This window comes from Colossoma macropomum, unplaced genomic scaffold (genome assembly GCF_904425465.1).
Source record: "Colossoma macropomum unplaced genomic scaffold, Colossoma_macropomum, whole genome shotgun sequence".
NCBI classification, from domain to species: Eukaryota; Metazoa; Chordata; class Actinopteri; order Characiformes; family Serrasalmidae; genus Colossoma; species Colossoma macropomum.
The window spans coordinates 13768834-13795536 of NW_023494785.1; the positions used below are offsets into that span (position 1 = coordinate 13768834).

Below are 26703 nucleotides of genomic sequence, written 5' to 3' on the forward strand. Positions count from 1 at the left end.
CGCAGAATCGGATATTGGAGGAAATAAAAAAAATAATGCATTCTGATCCGTAACAAGTCTATCCTGAAATAGCACAAACCCACACTGTGTGATACGATGTTGTTAGCTGTGTTCATCTTCCTGTGGGGTGGTAACATGTTCACAAGATTTCAGTGTTAATATTGGTATCAGAAAAGAAATTGCAGTATCATGCCATTTCTATCTGCATTACAAGCTATCTCCCAGAAAATACTATATCTTAGGCTTGTTAGCAAATCACAGTTCTTAAAAACTCTTAGCTCAATAAATAAAGGCCTCATTATTCCGAAGAAGAAAGCTGTTCTTCAGCAGTGTGCTGTAAAGATACTATTTTAAAGTTACTTTTTATTTGTTATTAGTCTCAGGAAACATTAGGTAAAATATAAAACACAATTTTTATGATACTAAACTTGTTGTGTTAAACATTCAGCAATGTCTGAAGAAAAAAACTATACAACACTCAAAATCAGTCAAATTCACTGACCAGATCTGAGAACGGTCTGGGAGCTTAATATTCTATTAAAGGCTTCACTGACAACCCTCTGTCCAGAGGCTCCCAGCCTATTATGCCAGTGATATCAGCTGAACACAGTGGCCCAACAGGGCACCAGGATTGTTTACACCTACATGTTCAAACCTACCATTGCTGATTTTGTGAATCAGACAGAGGTTCCAAATGCCTCGTAGTGACAGAATGGTAGGTTTCAATATATTCAACAGGGACAAAAAAGAAAATGTTGGCCTAGACACACATGCTAATTTCTGCTGCCACTTCTATAGGATTTGCAATGTTATGTTAGCAGCCCCAGGTGGTGTACATTGACAGTATCAAGCATCACAGTGTCCACATTTATTTAAAGAATTTGTTCCCCTTAAAATCAGAATAATACTGGTGAAGAATACAGTATGTAGACTTTCACCAATTATCCCCAGGACCTAATTTGTACGTGCATGTGTGCCCAAGATTTTAACACCTTAAAGTCTCAGCCTTATGACATCCTAAGGTTTATTCAGTAATTATATGGAAAACAGTGCAAATTGATTTTTAATATATCATAATCATCACTGACCACTTCATTAGATTGACTTTATTCAAGAAAAAGCTAAAATAGACCTACTCCTTCGAAGGTCACAATTCAAAGTGTAGGACCCATCTTCTTTCATAAAACAGGCGTGAGTTCTCTGGCTTGAGCATCCTGTGAATCAGAGGCCAGTGCTAAGGGCCTTTAATGGCCATTCTCCAAAAATGTAATCTTCTGCAAACAGAAGAACATAAAAGCACAACTTGACAATGTAGGTTGCCCTTGAGTGGATGTTAATGGAAAGCTTGTATTTACCTTTGTCTTCCTTGTGCGCTTCAAAGCAGTACATTTATGAGTTTATAAAAGGGAAGTGCCCTCTCTGTTGTAGAACAGGTCTCAGTATTGAGAGGTATTAGAATGAGAAAAAAAGGTTTGACTACAAAAGTGGGTCTGAAAAGATGTGAGTTATCATGGGCTTAATGTGCAACACTGACTCTTCTAGTGACTACAGTGAGCCCCAACTGCTAGTCACAGTTATGAAACACTACTCACACTACTATCACTCTATCAGAAGGTGAGAGGAGGTTGTTGAGATAGAGCAGTGAGAATGCAAATATAAATCTTGCCCTTGGCCCCAGAGACTGTCTGTTTCTGTGCGCCTGGCAGTAGAGAAACTTTACAGGTCTCTCTGAAAGGTGAATTCTAAAATTATGCTATAGTACAACCCCAAAGACTCAATTTGCATGGAAAGCAAATTATGGTCAACAAGCAAAACATGCAAAAAACAATACTTGGCTATCTCGTCTCTTATTACATATGTTGGGAGTGCCTTCGCTTTATATTTACATTCATTCAGAGTGATAATAATTCTCAAATTTCCATTAAACTAAGGATGGCCATAAGGAACTGTAAATAGATAACTGTCATTTAAAATAAATCTAGGCAGTACAGATAAAATTAAACAGCACAGTATTTTTTAAAGCATTTAATGCTGTTTAACCCTTTAAAATCCCAGGCTCATACAAAGGCTTATTATTCAGTAACTACAGGGATTTCAATGCAAACTAATGGAGCAATTCTTGGGTTATAGAAGGTTGTAATAAAACTTCAGGCCTGCTGCCATGTTATCGGGTTAAGGTAAATAGTAAAAGTAAAGGTAAATTCCACCGCTTTTTCAACATTTTTGCATAGTTAAATAGTCATTCAACAAAGTCCTTCAGAGTGATTTTGATATGAAACACAGAATTGTTCACAGCTGTGGTGATTGGAACCAGACGTTGGAATTTAATGCCTCTAAAAGCTACATCAGTTTAAACTTTACACTCATGTAAAGCTGTTAGACAAAAGGGTTACCAATACACTGCCTGGTGTGTCTGAGACATTGTTTTACAATAGTTTTGAGATATGTTTTTATACATGTTTTTAAAAGCCATTCATGCAGGGTGTTTTAAGGAAAAGTAGTACCCAGAGAAAGCATTTGGATACATATGAAATTCAGACGACTCATGTCAGTTCAGTTTTTTTAATAGTATATAAATATTATTAAATAAAATGCCTATAACCCCTGGTTCCTACCACCACCTCTGTAAAGACATCTGAGTTGGCAGGTTTCTCCAGAGTGCACCATTTCACATCGAACCACTCCGAATAACGTTGTTTACATCTTAGTGATTGAATTATACAGTGAATGAAGCAAAACCTGCCATAACTTGTGAACTGGTTAGTTCTGTTTGTTCTCTTAAAATTACATTAATGAAACATCTGCATAGTGATTATCCTATTATATGCTATGTTATATTTGCTATATTGCTTGTTATCTAGCAACGCTGCTAAAACTACAAATTAAAATATTGTTGTGTGCCACAACTGGTATATTGATAAAGACAATATATTACTCAGGACTATTTAATAAAAAAAAACAAAGAATAAGAGAAGATTTGGATGCGCTTGTCTGCATGGTTGTGTGTCAGGCCTCTGCACTGGTGTAGTGTTTGAGCTGCCTGACTGCCGCCTGACCTCTGAGAGAGCTCTGAGACTGAGCCCGCTTATACCCTTGCCTGAGGCGCTCTGCTGCCGCTGTAATGCAGTCACATTCACATACACCAGTCTTCTTCCTCTTTGTATAGCCACTGTGGTCATCTAGAAGTGGTTCTAGTGATAGTGGTATCGACCTTACTTCTTCAAATGGCTGGTGTTGTAATGGCCATGGTTGGCACACAAGTTGATGGAAGCTTAACTTTGAAAAGGCACATCACATCATTACAAAAACAGACAGACACAGACACAGCTGAGAACGGGCAATATGACAGTATTTTATGTAGGCTTGTCACAACTATTACATAATCGCTCAACCACAGTTATTTAAGACAATTCTGAGCAAAGCTGAGTCATATTTGTTGTTTTGTTTGCTAACACTTTTGGCATGTATGCTAGCAGAATGAATGTTTTTTTATTATAATTTCCCTCTCGCGAAGAATACTGTAAATATTTTTGTGAGTGCAGTATTGATTTCACAGTACAACCAGTATTAGCTACTGAGTAAACACAGCTAGCAAGTAAGGCGGCTAATCCAATTTGGTCCCTTTAGGCTTGTATTTTAATAGTTGCAAACAATGAACAAGAAAAGGCACTAAATCATCACTCGCAATTATTTCTATGACAATTAATTGTCAGCTAAAATTTCATGATCGTGACAGCCCTAGTTCTGTCGTCTTGTGAAAAATAATAAATTATGTCATAATATGGCACAATACGTTTTTTTCTGAGAACACTGCGGATATTTTCAGTATTTGAAAACAAAAAAATTCTAGGTACCTGACAGGTGATCACTAGAGAGGCTCAGATCATAGATGAGATATAAGCTGGCATGTTGCATTACAAAGAGAGCATCTTTAGATCTGTTTACTTAGATTTAGAGCAGTATGTGAAACATTAAATAAAAATCATTGTATTTATATTTTTTGGAAGTATTATTTACCTGTGACACTACCGTGACATTGTGTCTGTTCAGCTAATATCATTGGGACTCAATATCGTGTATCTTGAAAAGGTCTACAAGTGATATTGTATCTTTACCATATTGCTCACCCGTAGCCCCAGCCCTGATATTTAGCTAGTATACGCTGATCTTTTGACCCAAATAAAGCTCTTAGGCTTTTTTACGAAGTAAAAATCCACAAAATCCAGTTTTAAAGTCTTACTGGGTTATGGTACTTCTTGAAAATAAATGTGCTGAAAACATAAAGCTACAATGAATTGTACCAAATAATTGAATCAAAATCGAATTGAATCGAATCGAATTGAATTGTGGTGAAAATTGGGATGCATTAAATAATTTCCTAATGAATCATAATGGAATGGAATCACTGTGAGGTCACAGATTTACAGCCCTGCTGTTCTGAGACGGTGGGGTGTGTTTAGTATTGCAGTGAGTCAGTGCATTTATGTGTATGTGCGTGTGTGAGAAATATGGTTGTTAGGCAGAGGGAGGATAGCAGAAGAAAGTTAGGGTCTGCGGTTGTGAAACATTGTGGATTCCACAGACAGATCGAAGGCAGGGAGGGGCTGCAGGGGGAGGAGGATGTGGTTAATACACAGGATGCACTGCATGGCACAGGAGTAAACAGCTTGTTGCAAAAATAAAACTCTGCTATTATGGGCTGCCCCTTTACACAGCTTCGGTCAAAATCCCCTCTGCCTCTATACAACCGGTATGATGGTCAAGAAAGTGTAGAGCAGATTAACCCAGCTCCCAGCTTTTACTTTATTATAGTTCATGCAAGAGCACACCTGATCAGTTGTTCAAAGACTGATACCAGTTCATTACAAAAAGTAAACCTGCAGCCACAGAGGTTTTTTGCGGATCTGGTGTAGACATTTCAGAGCATGTTCTTTTGTGGTATTAGGTTAAACTGATAACCTGGAACTTCTGCTGTTATTTTATGCACTTGTTTGTTTTTTAGTCATTTTAAATTCACATTTCTGTTTGTAGGCTTCTTATGTGCTCATGGTCAGAGTACAACTTTACACAATACTCAAACACTGGCACATGCACTTTATTCAGAATTGAACTCCTTAAATAAGGCTGGGTGTGGACCCACATTTCAGTTCCTCACTCTTGTAACTATGTAACTTAGTTTGGAGTAGTTACTCAATAATTAGTACTTACTGAATAATACGTCTTAGGATTAATAACTAAATAATAAGCCTGGGACTGAACAAGGTAATTACCTACTGTGTCCATTTTAATCTTTTAAATGTGTTAAATTGTAAACATGTACACATTTTAGGGAAGTTATCGCTGGCAGATTCAGATATCGCTTGAAGTGTTAACATCGTAGACTTTTCCTGGAAGGAGAATGGCTCTGTACCCTACTGTGATTGTGCAGTATTTTTGGACACAGTTTAGCACCAAGAGTGAAACAGAGTGATAACTGCATCATAGTGTTATCACACTATAAATTAGTATGTTGCAGAGATTAATTTACTCGCTTGTGTGTACTTTATATGTATTTGTATTTCCCTGAGTATTTTCAAGTTACAATACTTTGACTTCTGCTCATGTATATTTGTGAGGAGATTAATCTTTTTTTTCTCATCTACATTTTTGTCATTAACATCTAGTTCCTAAACTGTTTTTATATTTCATTTTGTTGTTACAGCGGTGGTAGAATCTACTAACTTGTGATTGGGCACACGCTTTCTCTGTGCAAACTGTTATTACATCTTTGTTTAGTCTTCATTTAACCATATTCCAGACCCCATTCAAAAACACTTATCTTGTGATTACTCAAAACATTCAAACAGGTGACTCCATTATAATGGCCTTGAAATGCACTTATTAAGCCTTAGCATGCCAGTAGTTGGTAATTCAACTGGCTGCTCATTACTACATTGAATTAAACACTTTCCAGATGACTTTTTTGTGTCTATTATTCCTCATAATCTTTTGCACAACATTTTAGGTGTCCATTATTATGCTTTTTCAAGCCAATATTAATAATGCACTTATTAAGTCTTATTGAGTCAAACCAAGACCAATGAAAAAAAATGAAATTTCAGTTTAGTTGAGATGCATTATACATTATGTTATTCTAATAATAAATTAATAAAAAATATTAGCCTATCAACCTAATATAGTTCAACTGTGCATTTTGACTTTTGGAAGCAAATGATGGCTAATCACCGTGGTTAATAATTGCTAATGATGGCTAGATGAGGCTTAATAAGAGCATTACCAGTGCTCTGAGATATGCGTAATTCATCCTAGTTACCGCTTTATGTAATAATAAGCAGCCAGTTCATTAAAAACTACTGATGTGTTTATAATAAGTGCATTATAAGGAAATTATAATGCCCCCCATAAAAAGGATTACCAAATCTTTCACTGACCCAAGTCACACATAGCAGAGGTGTGTGTCTACCCCCTGCATCAAACATGAGAGCCAAATATAACCTGAAAGTGTGTGTAAAACTGGGCTGCGAGGCCATGCCCTGGCATGCACTACGACACAGGCTTTGGCTATCTTTCATTATCTTTCGAGGAGATTAGTCCATCTGCCTGGTCTCTCACTGAGCCCATTTAGCCTGAAGCAGTGCATGCTGATGAGCACATGCCAGTAAATTCTGCATTCAGCATTAATTCTTTGATCAGTTAAAATGTCAGAGCTGTTTATGTTTATGGTCTGAGTACAGCTTGAAGATAGACAGCACTGCTCACGATTTCTGTTAGAACTCTGGTCATCCATGTCAAATCACGGTCCTTAATAAGGTCAGTCTACTGTGGTCACTGTTGTATGCTGTGGATTGAGGTAGCGCCTAAGAAGGTCCATATGCCATATGGCTTATCAAAGCATGCATGAGTGTGACCGTTTCTAAAATTATATACTGTGTGTCCAAAAGTATTAATGGGGTATTACTAGCGAGTTTGTCCCCCTTTGCTGTAGTAACAGCCTCTACTCTTCTGGGAATGCTTTACACTACATGTTGGAACAGTGCTGCGAGGATTTGATTGCATTTAGCCACAAGAGCATTAGTAAGGTCAGCCACTGATATTAGATGTTTAGATAAGGATCACAAACACCACTACAACTCATGGTAAAGGTATTAGATGGAGCTACATCACAGTAGAGAACACAGTTATGCTGCTCTACAGCCCATTACTAGGGGACTGTACCCCTCTAGCTAATGCTTGGCACTAGGCATAGTGACTTTAGGCTCATGTGCAACTGCTCCATAGTGTCCAATTCTGTTTGCATGGTTTTTCTATGGAGGTTATACATGCTGTGTCTTTGCTCCTTAAAAAGGTCTTTATGATGAGACAGGTTTGTTGTGACAGTAACACTGCTTCGCACATTGTACACATAACACTGAGAGTGAGAATAATTGTCATCCTCATCAAGAATTTATATGGGTTGATAGTTAAAAAAGTGTGTGTAATTAGTAATCGCATGGATCTATAGCAGAGTGGTTAAGTCATTTGCTCTGCATGTAGTAGACTGAGGTTCACACTGCTCTAATATTATGCAGTACTTCTAATGCTACGTTCCTACAAATCTAATTCTATCCATTCTGGTTTTGCAGCCTGTAACGATGTGTCTGTCAGGGAAACTTGTATCATGATGGCATTAAAAATGCTATTAACTGTGTAGTGCTATTCCTAGTGATAAATGTGTTGATGTGTTACATTTTATTCAGTGGACATGGTATACACATTTGAAACAAATTAAATACATTGTCTTTTTATTGTAACATTTAATTAGATTTCTTGTGTTCCTTGTTTGATCTTGTGCCGAATTTATCTCACTCCCTTATCCAAATTTTGTGTTTTACCTAAGAATTAGTATTTAGGTAATATGAGTATTTACAAAGAACGAGACTGCAACAGATTTCTGTTCTTTTGTGAATGAGACGGTGCTGTATAGTTGCAGCTTTGGGGCTGCTGGAGGTTTGCTCTAGTTTGGGAGTGTTGCTGATAATATACTGACCTGAATTAGTGAGACCTGGCAGACAGGTGTGATGAATTACTATTCCCTACAAAGCCAATGCTCTATCCCTCCTGTGTGTGATCTGACATTGTACCTGCTCTGAGAACTCTACAGCTGTGGAAACAGGCCGTCAGCCTTTGGCCAATACAGCTGGAGCCTCCTTTGCTTTTTTGCCCATTTTTCATATCAGGTTAAGGTCATATAATGTCTGAGCCTCCCTCAACCCTATTAAATTAAGATGCCTGGCAAAAAAGGTTACTATCATCTCCATCTTTTTAAGTGTAGTGATTGAAAGTTGAGATATTGTGACACCTCTCTGAACTGTCAACTCTGCTGATGAGTAGAGATGTTTTAAGCTCATCTAGTCAATGAATTGCAGTTTGCCCTTTCACCTTATGATTTGATAATAGAGCACGATGCCTTTCATATTGTGCATCTAAGAGCTCTTCTGCACAGTGCCAACACGAACGCTTCCCACAGTTTTCATTTGAATTTCATTGCTTTCCCATACAAAGTGAAACATCCCACAGAGGAGCTGGTGAAAAGCACACTGGCATCACAGTAATGGGTAGAGTATGTAGGACAGGAAGCCGCAGTGCCACTGATTTGCCAGGGTGAAAGTTAATGGTGTCAGCTTTCTAGCTGTGATCTTTCATCCTTGAAGAGCGCTTGGCTCACTCCTTGTCCAAAAACAGTCTGTACTGGGTTGTAATAACATTATCTACAAACCACATCATAGAGCTGTGCTGGCAGACCTTAAAGTGATCACTGTTAGTAAACTGGTAACATGCAGCTTGTGTTCTAACAGCTGCTAACATCAGTCTCTTGTGCCAAACATAGAGAACAACTGACAAGAACATTTCTCTGAAAGACATTCACAAAAACCATGATTTATTATGTAGTGATACAGATCTGTGGTTTCCAATGTATCAGTCGCAGAAGAGGTTCCTCATTTAAGTCCTCTTAAGCAGTGTTGCAGTGTCTCTCAATCTGGGTCCTGGAGTACACTCTGTCTCGCACATTTTATTTTTCACTGCACAAATGTGCAGAGCAAGGTTACTTTGGAACCAAGGTTAAGAGCCACTGTTCTAGATTTAGAATGTATGACCCACCCAAATAATATCTGGTCAGTGTTCGTTCTGTGGTGGTCGTTTTCCGTTCACTAAGCCCCGCCCCGTTGGTTACTGTTGCAGCACATGATGTTTCAGTGTTTCAGTGGTGGACGATTTACCCTGTTCTTTGTAATTGTTGTATTCTTCATTATGCATTTGAAGGCTGCATACATAATCATAGCCTCTTACCCATCTAAAAGGAGCTTTGTGTGGATGAGATGGAAATAAAACAGCAGCACTGTTTCTGTACCGCAGGGTAGATATGATTATATGCATTGTAAGGATGAGAGGAAATGGGGGAAAGTTGAGAAAGTCAACTTTCATTTACTGCAAACTATATCTTTACATGAGTTTAACATGTACATGATCATCTGCGCAAAACCTATGTGCAGATAGACCTATACAAATATAAATTATGTTATTATTCGGAGTATAGCACTAAAAATATAATATTTTAAATAGAAAATAATGCTTCTATGAATTTATGTCCTAATGATTACACGTCATTTGAGTAGACTATAACAAATGATAGTCAAGCAGACACTCTTCAAATGTCAGTTTTGTTAATAAATTAAATAGTAATTGTGATTATGTTAATTAAATAATATCTATTATTTTTGTGGTATTATTATTATTATTATTATTATTTTATTATTATTTTTTAATTGTTATTATTATTAAATTCAACATTTAATTGGTAATTGCAAATGCTTAATAGACAAAACAGATCAGGTGTCTCTGTAAATCTGCCTGCAAAACTAACTTCAAACTCACCTCCAGCACAATGTCTAAAAATGTTGCCTAATTCCAGCATGGTCAGCCTAGGTAATATATAATGCTAAAGCTAGCTAGTCAGTGAAACTCCTGTTAACGACTTTGTATTTTTCTGATGAAAATAAGTAAATAATATTTTGTGGTAATATAAAAGGGGGCCTTTTGCCCCATGTCTGGGGGGGGAACTTCCTCCCCAAGTATCTAAATTTACATTGTCATATAAAAAAAAAAAACTTTCTTTAATGTTTCGTAAACTCAGTATCTCAGACAATTAAACTTGATACATGATTAATAATGTTATTTCCAAATATCAAATAAGAACTTATCCTACATTAGGTTGAATAGTTACGTTTGTCTTAATCTCTTCAGCAGCACTAGGGCTGGGCAGTATGACAATTTGTTATTGTGATAAATTATGTCACAATATGTCACTATGTGTTTAAAAAAGTGAGGACAGTTAGTCCAGTTTAATTGGATTTAATGCATCACAGTGTGTAAAATGTTGAATACGAATCACTGTATTCATAGTTTTTGGTGGTAATTTTTAAATGTGGCACTACATTGCGTTGTCTGACTTATCGAAGAAAAAATATCTTATTTCTTAAAATATCATGATATTAGATTTTTGCCATATCGCCCACCTCTAGGCAGCACTCCCCCCTTGCACTCACCCCTGCTCAGAGGAACTGCGGGGAACTGTGCAGGAGGTTCCTTGTATAAGAATCCTATGCAGTTCTGCATCTGATGACCCATTGAAAACTCTCTTCCTCACTTCCATTAGACCAGTACTGTATAACGAGTCACACGTGCTTTGCAAGCCTTGTCTAGCTTCAGTACCTGTGAAATCACTCTCTGTGGGCTGGTTCCAGTGACTCATAACAGATCAAGAAAGAAATCCTGAGGCAGTGTGGTGGATTTGGTTGCGTTGCTTGTGATGTTTCTGCTGCATAGAGCAGATACGATGTGGTTTTGCCCTTAGGCTCAGTCGACTGCTGCATGACGGTGGAGTTTCCCACACTGCACGAGCGTGTTTGTGTAAGCCTCTTTAAACTGGGCTTTCTCAATGGAGAATTATAAAGGGATTTCCTCACACAGTCGTTTAAAAGCTCATTAAGAGGCAGCAAGCTACACAGCTTTGTCTGCATGGCCATGGGGAGCTGTAGTGATGAGTGCCAATCTCTCTCTCTGTCTCTCTCTCTCTCTCTCTTCTGTGTCATTATTCAGATGTAGATGTTCTCTCCATTACAGAGAAACACAGGGCAATCATGCATATTTAATCTCTGGTGCTATCTCTCTAAATAACAGCAGGCACAGGCGTATGTTGGGTTTATACAGTTCCACTGACAAAGGCTGTTTCAGGTCAAGTAATGTAATGTGTCTTGATGTGGTGAAGCAGTGGCTCTTCCTAACAGGTTAAGAAGGGGGCCTGTATGCAATGTGGATGCATTGCTTTTTAGAGCCATATAAGCTGTAGTTACAGTCAAGAACAAGAAGAACTTCGTCATTCCAGCCATATACAAGTATACAGTGGAATAAACACATGACCTGTGTTTACAGGGCCAGACAGCACACATGACCAAGACAAAGACTACATGTAGTGCAACTGAAAAGAATGACACTGATTTAGAATACAATAAATGTGCAGCAGTGGCAAAGTTCACTGTTGTGCACACTGATGTACACTTTATTTCCATGTGATATGGCATGATTTTGACCAGAGTTGTTGTACTTTGGTTAAACAACAAGGCTGTAATTTGTCAGAACACTCATCAACAGTACAATTGGTCTCCTGTTTGTGCTCCTGGTCAGGACTAGAAATCTCTGAGTTTTGGTATTGTGCTCATTTGCTGAATGACATATGTGTAACTTTGTGGCCTTATTATAATGCAGAGGCAGATATTGTGATAGCCATTAACCAGCTTGCAGCCTCAGCTCCAGGTCTGTCAGGATAGAAATGTGCCTGCTACCATTAATATAAACCCTTTCTTATCTTCAGCTGGATTCCCATACTGACACTGTGCTGTTTATAACAGAGCCTGCCTGAGATGACAAATTTATCACTGATACTGATTTAAAGGAGCTAAAAATTCCAGTAACTGAAAGTATAGACTGTAGTTTCAGTTAAACAGTGCTTTACTGACTGATATGATTATCCGTTGTCAAATATGATGTTCGGTTGTTCTTCAAAATATCATCACATTCCTGAATGCAATTTTCTTGTATAACTTTTAAAGATACATCAGTAGGATTTCAACTGAAGCTGAAAAATCCATGGAAGCTTTAGATTAGGCCCTAGTTTATGAATTCTGAACAATGTTGTCTGAGAACTATAGGACTTGAGTCTACAGTTGTTGTTATTGTTCTCAGACACAGATTTTTTCACACAAGAGAAGCCTTGTCAAGTTGCTAGAGAGGTTTCTCAGTGCAGCGAACTCTGCTGTGGCTGTCTGGAAAAGTGAATGGTTATGAGTTGTTGTCTTAAATATTACTGCTTCCCTATTTCTTCTTTCCGTTCTTCACCAAGGCAAATCTCTTCTTCATCAAAACCAACAGCACACACTATCATTTGGTTCTAGATTTTTTAATAAACAGAAATCACTCCATATCTGATCTGTTTCAGGTGTAATTTTAGTGTATCTTTCTGCATGAGAACAGGGATTGATGTGGAGTCTGTTCATGCCCATGACTGCATTAACACCTGTTTTTTTCTGCAGCCGTTAAAGTGGTGGTTTGGCAAAACTTAGACAGTTTTTCTCTTCCACCTCAAATGTAGTTGATCAGCTAAGACACTTGTCTGAAGTTTGCTTCGTTAGAACTGAAGTTCACACTTCAAGATGGCTACTGCTACTCATTTTAACTGTACAGTGAACGTTTATGTAGGAGTGGGTGACATGGAAAAATATTAAAATCATAATACTTGAAACATCTTCACAGTATACATCATGATATTTAGTTTTTTTGAGGTCTGATTTGAACTTTCCAAAAAAGAACTAAAGGTGCCACATTTAAAAATATACTATCCAAAACTACAATGATTTTACATCAGTGTTTCACATACTGCACTGCACTAAATCCAGTTAATAAAGACTAATTATGTTCTCTTTAGAATAAAGCATGCAGTTGCTCAGTGTTGTTTAAGTACTGATGTACTGACAACATCCGTGATATTCTCAGAAAAGCATATTGTGATGTGGTTTATCACAGTAGTGATACAATATCGTCATATTGCCGACTCTTAACAGCATGTCAGAAACCACATAAGCAAGCCTATTTGAAATTACTTGACCTGGTTTGAGGCAAATTTGAGATAAACACTACACACTTCTGATGCTCATTAGCTACATTAGCCCCATAGATTCAATGCCAAACTAAGAAACAAGCTTCAGATACTAATCACGTCTCGGCTGATCCACTGTGTTTGGGGTAAGGGGAAAATTGTGTAAATCAGATTTTTGACCGAACCATCACTTTAAATCACTCTGATCCTTGTGGGCTGATCAGAAAAGGTATTTTAGGCCCTGACCGTCCTCCTCGTCCTCCTCCTCTGGAAACGTGTTGGCAGGAGAACTGCAGCAGTCATCCCTCAAACACTGTCTTCTCAGTAAACATGGCTGCGGCTCAGTGGGTCACACTTTGGATACTGTAATTGACAGAGGCCAGCGATGTGACTCACACCCGGGGCATGATGAGAAGGCTCTGGTGGCCAGCAGATGCTGTGGGCACTTAAGTTGTTTTTTTGTTTTTTTTCCTGGAACGCTGATCCAGAATCAGCTTTCCCTGCTGTATCATCATTAAAGAAAAAGCAAGACTGCACTCAGCTCAGCAAAGTGTCCTTCTGCAAACACCTTCACTCCACAGGCCATGTTTTCTTAAGGTGTAGAGACAAACTGGATGAACTCTTAGTAACACTGACAATTCCTTCCTATGGGAGAAGTGAATTGGGGAGCACAGAGCTCAGATTTGGTGGAGCAAAGGACGCACTGTGCCTCTGTTTTTTATAAAGGTGTGGCAAACAGGTGCAAACAAGCCAACATTCAGCATGTTACTGTTCAGCCAGCAGTTCAGCACCGGTGGCTGTTTGCTTCAATAATGTAGCGGCTTATTCAAGACCATCATGCAGTAACAAGGGGCCCAGGGTCTGTATGTAGGGTTGCACAAAGAAATTAGATCAGTTTTGATGGATAATTCCTTTAAAAACATTATTGTCATTGAACACATGTTTAGATTTGATGGATATTTCAATTCCCTGTGCACAAAGTGAGCTCCATAAAGACATAGTTTCATGAGTTTGGTGCGGAGAAACTCCTGTGGCCTGAACAGAGCCCTGACCTCAACCCCACTGAACACCTTTGGGATGAATTGGAGTAAAGTGTGAGCCAGGCCTTCTTGTCCAACATCAGTATCTGACCTCACAAATGCTCTTTTGAATGAATGGGCACAAATTCCCCCAGACACACTCCAAAATCTTGTGTAAACTCAGATGAGTGCAAAGCCTTCCCAAAATTGTACAGTATTGAAAAATATATATCACTGAAAAATACTGTACAGGGCTAAAAGAATTCATGTTTTAAGCAAAATACTGATTTCCATTGACTTTAAAATCAGTTTTGGAATCTGTGTGTGAGGAATTTAATAACAATGAATTAATTGCGTGATGAAATTGCTGACATTCTGGACCGACAACAATACAGCCGGTGAACCACAAGCAACATGTAACTGAATCTTTTTTAAACACCTCACACCTGTAATTTAATTTCCACCAAGCAACAATAGCAGTTATGCCAACAGACAGCAGCTGTTGACCACTTGATTGTATCTGCTTCACTGTTCGCTGTTAACACCTTGTGCTTGCAGGCAACAAACCGTGAAATCACCTTTTACAGCAGTTAGAGTAACTTCTGTTAAGCTAACAAACTTCTGATCGTCATGGACACCCCCTGCGTCCTGACTGTGCACACTCCCCTTAGCGCAGTGTGTTTTCCTTTGCGATATTGGCAATTACTGCAGCCTGCCACTACATCCCTTTGATTATCCAGGCTGTTTTTTCAAAGTTCCACTGTAACAAGAATCCACAAGCTGTATGAATGACCTTTGACTTGTATAGGATATACAGGATGGGATACACCCTTACCTTACATGTTGAAAATAATGGTATTGAGTTGTTAAAACTAATAAATTCAGTCCAATGAAGGTTTTTTGTTCACTTATATAGCTATAGCAAAGTATGCTATATGTTTAAAAAAAATGTAATTAGGGTCAAATTTGAGCAAATAAAACAAAAGGCAAATAATCATTGTTAACAACAGAAAATAAAGCAATTAATCTTGACTAACTGAACAAAGTAATTAATCAGAAGCAACTACACAAAATAATGTGTTTAATCATGATTCCTCATACAAAATAGTGTGATTAATCAATATTAATTATTTTAATTGGCAGCTCTACTTTTTTACAGTTTGATCATTTGGTATTATTACACTTCAGTTATAGAAGTTTATATTGTTATTACACTGTCATGTATATCTACAAGTATACCTTGCTTTGTTGCTCTTGTATCATGTGGTTTTATTTCCCTGATTGGTCAGGAAGTCTGCATTGCGAATATTTTGTAAGATTTAGGCTGATATAGGCTAAGCGCAGTGGTCACACATTGCAAAAAAAATCTATTAATATAATTACCATAATGTTCATCAGGTTCATTTCTCACTCCAGCTTTAACCTAGTTGAAATATACAGTGTAGACCTTTAATGATGTATGATTTTCTCCACTTTAGAACTGTGTTTGTCACCAAAAACTCACATTGGTCTTTATTCAGTGTAATGAAGTGCTGAGTACAGTGTGTAATATGATCATTCATCAGTAGATGAGTATGTGTTGCTGGGTTGGGCCCCTTGCTTTGACACAGGCTCTTTGACCTCCCTCTTATCTTCCGGAACATTCTAACAGCTCCTCCATGGCTCATCCATCCGCCGCCGCTGTTTGGTCAGGGCTTTGTACTGGTTATTTTTAGCCTCGTTTGCATGGTGTTTCGCTTTCAAAAGAAACAAGCCCTACCTGCCGGCTGTGACGGACGGAGAGATTGAATTACAGAGTGGCAGACGCAAAGAAAGCTGCCACTCACCCTACCTGAGCCCGTAATTACATCAGTGTCTGCGTGTGAGGGGGTTGTGAGGGGCGCGGCGCCTGTGGAGCTTGACCCCCACTCTGCTGAATCTCTATTTAACCTTTAATTGATGTTCGCCACCTCAGTGCTTTCATTTAGCTGAACTGCACGGAAATGCAGCTCTTGTGGTTGGGTTTGATGGATGTAAATGAGCTTCAGAATGTTCCAGGCTGTAAATGTAGGCCATTTTCTGCATTGTGATGATTATATGAATTAGATGAGTGAGGTTGCAGGGTCACTTCAGCAATGCTTTTGCATCGAGGATCTGGGTGCAGACCATTTTCTCCATTTCGGGAAGCTAATGCGCACTAATCTCTGTTGCTGTATGGTTTTTATGGGAACCCATTTTCTTGTACTGAAGATATTTCAGTAGAAATACAGTGCACGCTAGTGAGAGTAATGCTCTGTAGTTATTTGTGTGAATGTATAATTTATAGCTTGTGTTGGGGACTCAACCATGAGTCTTGCCTTGAATTGCCTTGAGCCTGTATAAATCTTTCATCATCGCCGGCTGTTAGTGAGATCTAACTTTGTCTGGCGTTACACTTAATCCCTGGAGTGGTTCAGCGTTCTTACAGCAGTTTCCTGTAGGAGCCATCCCTCACATACAGAGTTAGAATTCCATTTCAGACGGTCCTGAATAACAGTATTGTCACAGCTCGAGTCTAAGGTCATCTGACTTGCCCAGTGTTTAGTACTTATGAGGTTTCTGTGCTGCTTCAATTCAGATTCTTTTCAGGGCTCTTCTGCAGAATGTTCTAGCTAGTTCAGAAACAGCAGCCTTTAACTGTCTTCATTTTAGTCTCTCAAAACATGACTCAGGGCCAGGTTAGGCTTTAGGCTTCAAATAAATGCCTTGTTGGTGTTACATGGGTGTGTACGGACATGCGTAGACTGTGCGTCATTGTGTGTGTACATGTGTGTTTGTTTGTGTACATTTTCAGGACATTTTCTGGTTTATGTAGGAAAACCAGAGACAAATCTTCACAAAACCTATATATATATACACACATATATATATGTATGTTTATGCAATACATATGTGATAAATTATTATTACATATTTACATATTTACATTTATTTTTAAACATTTCTCTGAAAAAATATGACTTTTGTCTTTTAACCCTCTGTGAAGTAATTTGAGTTGCATTATATGTATGAAAAGTACTGTACAAATAAAGCTTATTGTTATTTTTCTTATTATTATGATCAGATCCACTTACCATATAGGCAAATTGTAGTTCTACAAATACAGTAGTCTATCTGTTTGTTAACCCTTATCAGGGTAGAGTTCGTTTACCCCCATATCATCAATGGTCAGGAACCAACAACTAATAATTTCTTGGTGAATGGAGTGATAGAAATTCTCCAAAATTACCTGGAAAAAATCTTGTCACATTTAAGTTAAGAATGTTTTTCCTTCTTCTGTAAAGTTACTATTTTGAAGTTTTTTTGGGACAGTAACGATATATATATGATATATAAAATACATATAGGATATATTATTATTACTATTATAGGGATACTTATGTATAATACACGAGACATATGTATGACCCCACATCCTGACATTGTATAAAAACAAACTTGTGTGTATGTATATATGTGTGTGTGTGTGAAGTAGCAGTGTGATCAGTGGAAAGTGAATGAATAAATGATTGGCCGGGCACAAAGAGGCAGCTGCTTTCCGCTGGCTTCTAAAGAGGCGCTTGCTGAGGTGGGGAGTCTAGAGCTGCTGAGTGTCGTTTACACACAACCTGGAGTGTCTGTTTACCGGAAAAGCTCAGTCTCCTCTGCAGCTTAAAGAGGCCTCACGCCGCCGCCGTAATTAGCCTGATCGCAGATTGCTCTGTGTGTGGTTTGGGAAGCCATGGATCCGCCGTTGCTTTGAGAGGAATTGGAACAGTCGCCCCCATGCTGGCTGCCGTAGATGAAAGGCAACCTGCCACTACACTCTGGAAAAGCAACCAGCATTCCCTCGTTTGCTGTTTAAAGGAAAATTTTAGCGTTTTTCAACCTAGTATCTATCTGCCACATCTGTAATATATGATCAATTACCATGAACAGTAATTTCCCCGTAGGAGAACAGAAATTCTGTTAACTCACTTATAGTAGAAGCCAATGGGAAGATGCTCAGGTGTTTTAACAATTTCCTGCTTTTTTAATTAGTACAAGGAAACATGTCAAAATTATTATTCATTTGAATCGACCATATTATAGCAGGCAGATTATTTTGAAAATGCTGGAATATATTTTTAACATATTATCTAGTCTCACATAAGGAGAATTCTAGCATTTTTTTTTTAAATATCTGCATAATCAAATGGTTAATATGTAAATAAAGTCAGAGTGATCTGATGTGAAATGCTCTGTTCTAGAGAAACCTATTCACAGTGATGGTGAGAGGAACCAGACGTCCAAAGTGTTTAGTGCTTCTCTCTGAAAGCTACATAACAGAAAGCTATTAAATGAACTGGATATGAACATGCTGACTGATGTCTAAGACACTGTTTTCCGACAGTTTTGAGATAAGATTTAGGCATAAAACATATTTTTACAATCCATGTGGCATTGAGAGGTTCCCACAAGGCACTGTGGAGCAAAATAGTCCCCAAAGAAAACTTCAATCTTTTGAAAATCTTTTCACATTTACCAGTATTTTGCCATTATATATAGAGACACACTAACTAAGTGTTTTGGACAGCAAATAAAATGGTCACATTTGTGTTCTAGACATCATGACTTATGGTTCCTATCAAGAAATCTGAGTTGGTACATTTCTCTGCAGTGCAGCATTTCATATTAGATCACTCTGAATCATTTTGTTTATATCTCAATGACAAATCAGTGGAATTCCCTTTTAAACTATAAGCCTTTATTGTTTTGGATTGGATTTACTTGAGGAGAACCAGTAATGGAATTATTGCCTGGAGAGTTCTGTAAATTTAATGTCATAACTGTTGTCCTGTGAGACATATTCATATTAATTTTATTAAACTTCATGACCTTGAAATGTAGCATAGAAAATGTACATAAATAATGTTAATATCTTGATATCAAACAGTGCATTACCTCTTGTGTTTTTATGTAATTTTTAACACCATCATAATACTGTGTCACACCATCATCCGTTGCCTGTTCCTGTGTGTCTCAGGTATGGAACGTTTGCTAAATGTTGTAAAAATAAAAATGAATAGAGCTGAATGAAGGTTATTACAGGTAGCCATATGGTGAGATTGCGAGGTCATACTGGGTTAATGATGTTCAGTGTTTGGCTACGCATCATTCACAGCACTTCCTTTATCCCTCTCCCTCAGCTTTTATGTGCAGCATAGAGCTGCCATGTGACTGAATAAACAGTGTGGTCATGGTTGCAGCAGTGGAGGGGCAGGAAGGCTGTGAGGATGAATGAATTTGGTTCTGGTATGATTAGAACTAATGGATCTTTTTTTCTTCATGTTTAAGAATTGTGATTTCTAGTGTGCAATCTGAATTTGATATGTAGGTTTTAGTTGCATTTAATAAGCAGTTTTTCTCTGTTCTCTGCTTGCATTAAAACTAGATGTAGCAGGCTTGTATGTCTGTAGTTGGGGCTGATCAATATGAAAATTTTGTGGCTGATACCAATTTTAAAGAGCTAAAAATTTAGATAACTGATCATATAAAACTGTAATTTTGTATTTATAAGTTTAGATTTTAATTTCACACCACAGTAGTTCTGTTAAACAGCGCTTTACTGACTGATATGATTGTCAGTTCTCAATTGACACATTCCTTAAGCTCAAATAAAGAACAGAAACTCACAGTCTTAAATAATATAAATACTAAAGCTACCTAGAATTCTTTGTGGGTGGTTTCTGTTAATTACCTTTTATCTTTCTTTCTAAAAGGGTTTATGTTATGTTGTTCTCATGCTAAAGGTTAGATATGTCTACATTTGATATATTTTGTCATTGTTTAAATTCATGTTCCAGTCAATGCCATGACAAAAAATTAGGTGGCAATATATTTGTATACATATATTTTATACTGATAAAACTGAGGTATCACAAGTATTACCAGTCATCTAATGTGTTGGCCAGACTCTACTCTGTAGACACTGAATATGTAGGAAATAAATCCAAACAAAACAAAATGTGATATTCCAGTTCCTGACCATGCCATCTCATTACTCATTACTTTAGTTCTGTGTTACTCTCTAAACCCTATGCACAGTACCAAATGAAAAGTACAAGAGAAAACCCAGTAGTTCTTTTCAATAATCTATTTAGAGAGAAATAGTCAATCAATCGCAGTAAACTTCATTTGAATGGCATATCACTGTCCCTGCCTTTCAAGAAGACATAGTCATGCTTTGTTCCAATCATGAACGGCTGAAGCGGCCTAGAAACAATGAATCGAAAAAAGTAAAGTTTACAGAGCTGTTCCTGAATAAAAATCAAGTCTGGCTTGTTTAGGTGATGTTGGGACTCAGCATTGGAATTGTTATTCAGTTATTCAGGTAGAACATACACATGCAGAATATGTACAAGGACAGGCACGAATAATCTATACAGAGGAAATGTATGTTCTAAATGCATTATGCATAATTAACATTGCTAAGAGTAACGCGAGCAACAAATGATGTCAGTGACTGTAATGTGATCACAAGAATTTATACTGTGAATCATTACAGTACTTCATTACAGGAAAGATACTTTGTATCACGATGCCACTAACACTGTTTCTCCGCTGCAGTCATAACTGTTAAAATTACAAAAGCTTTGCTGTGTTGATTCTTCTGAACCTAAACTTCAGTTAAACTTTCAGTTTCAGTTTTAATTTTGATCAGAGCCTGGACGGTGCAGTCCATGGAGGTGATGATGATGAAGGCAATTTTTTTGCATTGTGTTCCGACTTGTGTGGACACTTGTGGTGCTTGTGTCTCAGGTGTGCTGGCCTGGTGTGAGTGTAGTGATTGGAGGGTGAAGACTAATGGGAAAGCACACAGCCGTGTTAGTGTTAGGTGACTCATCCATTGCTTCCACACGCGGAGGAAATTAAGTGGCGGTGCCCAGTGGGTTGCAGAACTCCTAATCTAATTAACCTTGCAGCAGAGAGAGAACAGAGGGAGTGTGAGTGAGGGTGAGTGTGTGTGTCTAGGGGATGGGTCTGTGTTGCAATAAATGAGGGAATGTGTTGGGGGCTGTCGTAACAAGCCCTCAGACAAACACCAAGAGAAGCTTGGAGTACACTTGCCAGACTCATTTCTATTCCAGAATTTTTATTTTGGTGCCGATATCAGGTGCAGAGACCAAAATGGTACTGTGGCTAACAATTGAAGATGCCTGTGTCTTCAAATGGTAAATAATTCAAATAAATAACAAAATGAATTGAGCATGTCTCATTCAGCATGTTATATGAGAAAGATAACAGCATGGGTATACCAGCACATAGATTCAGGTTTGATCATTTATGTATAAGTTGATTCTGCAGAGCTTTGTATCCCACACAGATTGGTTTGACTCAGATAAATGGAAGTTCTCAAATAGAGTTTTTCAGTTCCCGCTGCTCCAGCCCACTAAGAGAATAAACCCCAAACATCATAACCGCTAAAATTCACTGCAGTTTGCTTCATATAAAAAACTCATTTAAGCGTGGGTGACTGCACAACACATTGCTAATACCTACTGCGCGTGTTAAAGGAATGGTTCAACAAAAAAAAAAAAAAAATCAAAATTCACAATATTCCAATTACTCCAGTCATAGACGATCACCTAAGACATGTTGCCCAGACTTTGCTTTTTTAGTTTAGCGCTGGAGATACGAGGCTAATGTTATGAACGAACAGTAGAAGTCAATAGTCACCCAAATCTTTTTCATAAATACATTCCCAAAACCTCTGTGAACCAGCTCAAACCAGATCTAGGTTTTCATTAAGGTCACGCAGACTTGTTGAATGTTGGTTAGGACACAGTATGATTTCTTGTAAACTACAAAAATGAATAAAACTTCAGTGTGTAGCTGAATTTTGTGCCAACCCATCCTCTTCTGGTCAACACAAGATAGCAAACCATCACACTGTGTGCAGAGAATAAGGTTTGACCATCAGTATAAGATATGGAAAAGAGGAAAATCAGCTGAAGCAATGGCTATGATTAAATAGTTTAAGTCTGTGCTGCACTATCATCAGGAGGGTCGGTGGCATGCAGGTGAGGTTTGCACAAATATAGTACAGCAGGAAGCTCCATGGTGGTCTAACCAGTCCACAAGACTGGCACCCAATCAAGGCAGAAGAAGCAATGGCATCAGACCGCACAGAATGAACAGTTGTTCAGCTCACCAAAGAAACACACAGACAGTTAGTTCTGTTAAGAGAGACTATAGTACACAGTGTTAAAAGAGTGCAGCAGAGACTCCGGCAGGTCGAGCTAATACAGCCTAACTAAGAGGGAGAGCCAAAGGTAACAGACAGGTAACAGTATTTTCTGTTGTTCCCTTTTTATAAATATCACTTATTGATGATTTTTGAAGATATATGTTTAAAATAGAAACAATAGAAATCACAAATCTGATTTTGCATCCGAATCCCTGTGTGATGTGTGTGCACCAAAGGGGAGTCGGATTCTGTGGAAGACATAGTTTCAGCACAACACCATTTTTTTAATAGTTCATGGTAATCCATGCTGTGACCAGTTCACATTCACAAGTCTGTGTGACCTTAATGAAGCCCTGGATGTGGTTTGGGCAGATTGAGGGAAGGTTTGGGGATGTAATTATGGAAAAAAATTGGATGACTATTGACTTCTAGTGTTTGTTAGCGATGTTAGCCTCTGAGCTCCAGTGCTAAACTAAAGAAGTGAAATTTTGATGCCAAACATGTCTTGGCTGATTGACTACATCTGGTGTAAGTGAAAAAAACCTCTGTAATTTAATTTTCACCAAACCATTCTGGTAAGTAAATGTTGTTGAGAGGGAGGGGGAGAGAGAGTGAAAAAAAAGAAGGTCATGGGTCAAAAGGTCATGTGAAAGAGAGTGAGTCCTCACTGAAAACAATCAGTGCTTTGACCTTGCTTTATAGGAAATGTGCAGAATCCAGTGCAGTGATTCATTGTCCGCTGAGTAAAATCCATCTCTTTCCCCCTCCCCTCTCTGTCTGTCCACAGTGTTGCACCTGTACAATGCCAGTGCTTCTGCAGTGAGCAGAGCCGCATGGAGATCCACAGCTGAGGCTCCTGACCCTCTCTCTTTTTTCCTCTCCCCCCTCTCTCTCTGTCCTCCTCCCCCCTTTCCCTCTCTCTCCCCCTTCCCCTTTCCCCCCCACCTCTCACCCTCTGTTTGTTGATGTGAGGGATGAGCTCAGAGGAGAAGAGCTCCACCATGTCCCAGAAGATTTCCTCTCCATCCCGCAGCAACAGCAGCTCCTCCTCCAAACATGACAGCCGGCAGGTAAGTGTCCGTGTGTTTATGCGTGTTTCTGAGGGTCATGGTGCTTGTTTTGGTGTTTGGTATTTGAACCTTTCCCTTTCTAGAACTGCAACAGGCACAAGGTCAATTCTGAGCAGATCTTTTTAATGAAAGTGAAAAGTACAGTTTCTTAGAAGTAACCTAGCTTTAACCCCTTAAATCCCAAGGGGTCTATATGTGGACTGAAGAGTGAAAGTGGACCACAGTTCAGTTCCTCACTGTCATAACAAGTAGGGATGCATGTTTGGAATCGGCCAAGATCGGAATCTGCAGATTTTTGCTCCAAATGAGCAATCGTGATAGGACAGTTTGTTATTTTTATTTTGGCAGATCTGTGTTGCAGTTATGACGTAAATAATTTGAGCCAGGTAGGTGCACTTGTGCTGTATATAAATGCTGCTGCTACACCTGTACCAGAATTATACCAGGCTGATTTATGATATTTAAATAGGCAACTAATTTTTCATTTACAATATTAAAATATGAGTTTGGCCCATTAAAGAGCAAATAATTTTACTTATGTTGCAACTAATAAAAGTTACTGGTATTCATGTGTTCGCTTAGCCCACACGGCGTGAGCTTCAGAATAAAAGAGGGTAATAAAAATTAGACAAAAACTCATCTATTGGTCACTTAAATAATACTAAAAAGTAATGGTGCACCTGCAGTTACTAGATGACTTACATACTAATATTATAGTAGCTACCAAGTAATTTATAGCAGAGAGTAAGAAGTCTTACTGGATAATAAGCCTGCAGTTTAAGGAGTTAAGGTGAGAGCACTGAGAGCAACTTAGTCCATAGATACCGTGTTTATTCTCCAGTATGAATGCATGGTAAATGTTTTTGTATGTGTGTTTACAGCAGATAAGCACTTTTTATCTGACCTAATTCTCCAGCTGTGCTGTGCTGAGTGTGCTGTGTTAACATCAGTTTTCAAAGCCCTCAGTAATGAGACTCTGGGTGTTTCTCCAGAGAAAGTTTTACTTTTAAAGAACACTAAGTGGCTCTATCAAGACGAGCCCACAGACACCAAAAACCAAAACATGTTCATGAAGAATTCTTTGGGCCAGCTATGGTGTCATTGTATTTTTCAGTGGACTGGGTGTATTTTGTGACAGTGGACAAACTCCTTGCCTCAGATAGCAAAAACAGATTTTTCAAACCAGTTCATTTTTTGAGGCCTGAAAACTAATGGGTGATTGTGTTCTGTGTGTTCAATTTTATCTAAAATCTACCCAATTAACTCTGAACCACTGGATTAATCACCGGCATTCAGACGGCAGTGTGGGAAATATGGTGGGAAATATTATCATCCGCTACTGATTGAATCCATGAATATTACAGATAAAATGCAATATTCATATTTTTCTCATCATAAGAAACTCATTAATGTTTCTCAGTAAACTTGTGGGTTTAAAAAATATGTGAGATACTGTATTGAGGGAAGTTAATCTGTTATAATCTATTCACATCTTCCCCAAAAATACAGAAAACACAGCAAAACAACACACTTTCTGTATTTTTTTAATTTCTTGTTTTTGACTGATTATCAATATGTGTGTGTATGTGTACATAATTAAGAGTGTGCCTGTGCTTACCTCTGTGAGCTCAGGAGCGGGTGTGTCCTTCTCAGCTGGACAGGCTGTCCTGAATATGCAGTGGTAATCTCTAAGCTCATGGCCTGGTCACATTATAAAGCTCATTACTCCTGAGCACACGCACGTTTCACCTCTCACATGATTGACATCGGTCTCCACGCCAGCGTCATGGAATTATGCCAGCCATGATCAAATCTTCACCTCAAACAAGATAATAATCTCAGCCACTGACCATCACTCCACAGTCAAAGCAACACTGATGCTTTGTTTGAAATTGAAATGAGGGCCCAACCGATATGAACATTTAACCTATAACAATACCAGTTTTAAACTAGAAGCTAACAAATAATAAAATCAGTTGATGTAGTTTTAAATAGTCAAAAATTAAACAACCTCCAAGAGTTTTAGTTAATAGTTTTAGTGTCATTATGCCAAATATGACTGTCAACCTTAAAGAATATACATAGTAAATATATAAACAAACTACTTATAAATAACAACATAAGCTTGTTTTTTTTTATCAAGAAAAGCAAAACAAATAATGTGAACTTTCACAATGTAAAACAAGACAAAGTGGGTCTCGGGTAATAAGCAACAGTGAAAAATCAATAAATCAGGTCAAAATTGTGTATATCTAATTTTTTAAAACTACTAGTATTTTGCAGTTTAGTATATCTAGTACAGTTTCTGTTTGTGCCAGAGCGGGGCAACAAAGCTGTAAAACCTTTTCACTCCAAGTTTAAAAAACAACAATAACAAAACAAACCCACATCAAGTTTTGATAAGCATAGAACTTTAACAATAATGTCATCCTTCACATCAGTGCTCATTGTTGCTTTTGTGTTTGTAAAGCAGTGCCTCACACACACAGCACTGCTTCAGAGCTTCAGCTCCTGTATGAACTGGTGAAACTCCTTGTGCTATTTTCTGAACTTTTTTAGCAAAATGGGCCGTTAACAAGTGTCTTCATGTTTGAGTCTCACTGATTAAAAGAAAAACAGAACTTTATCTTTGTTTTTGCTTGTTTCTTCTTGAATTCTAAGTGTTAAAAAGAACACAGGAATCTCCACTGTGCAGTTTTTTGGGTAGAAAGTACAAGGTATTTATGTGACATGAAAAGATTGTACACAAACAAAATGTAAAGAGTCTTACATAGTATATAGCTGTTTATTAAACTCTTAATGTGTAGTAATAGGGCTCAATACATACTAAGGCCAGTGTGCAACATACCTCCTGTTATTTGGGTGGGTCTCACGTTGGCTGGCTACTCCAGTGTTCAGTGGCAACAAAATGGTTTGGTTTAACAGTTCGTCTTTTGGACATGCTCTTTTCTAGACTGGTAATGCATTGTCTTTGGTTTAAGAAATAAATAGAAATTCACTATTTCCACCTACCTTTTGGGATTTTTTTAGATGTACTAACATACTACAGCATATTGTAAAGTTGTTCTGAGCTATCCCAGGCATAGTTACAATTGCTAGGCTACAAAGGACCAGTTGGGTGAACTGATATGCTACAGTGTCACCACAAGGCAATTAGGAGGTCTTGGACCTGTATTTCACACCTTGACTAAGGCTTAT

The 26703-nt window shown here is 38.1% G+C and overlaps 1 protein-coding gene across 1 annotated transcript in view; it reads left to right on the plus strand.

Annotated features, from left to right (window-relative positions):
• Positions 1-26703, plus strand: part of osbpl3b (oxysterol binding protein-like 3b) — a 77586-nt gene that overhangs the window by 10041 nt on the left and 40842 nt on the right. Inside the window, 1 exon segment of the mRNA XM_036583137.1 lies at positions 23223-23505. Coding sequence (XP_036439030.1) covers positions 23410-23505 — 96 coding nt within the window. The 5' untranslated portion in view covers positions 23223-23409.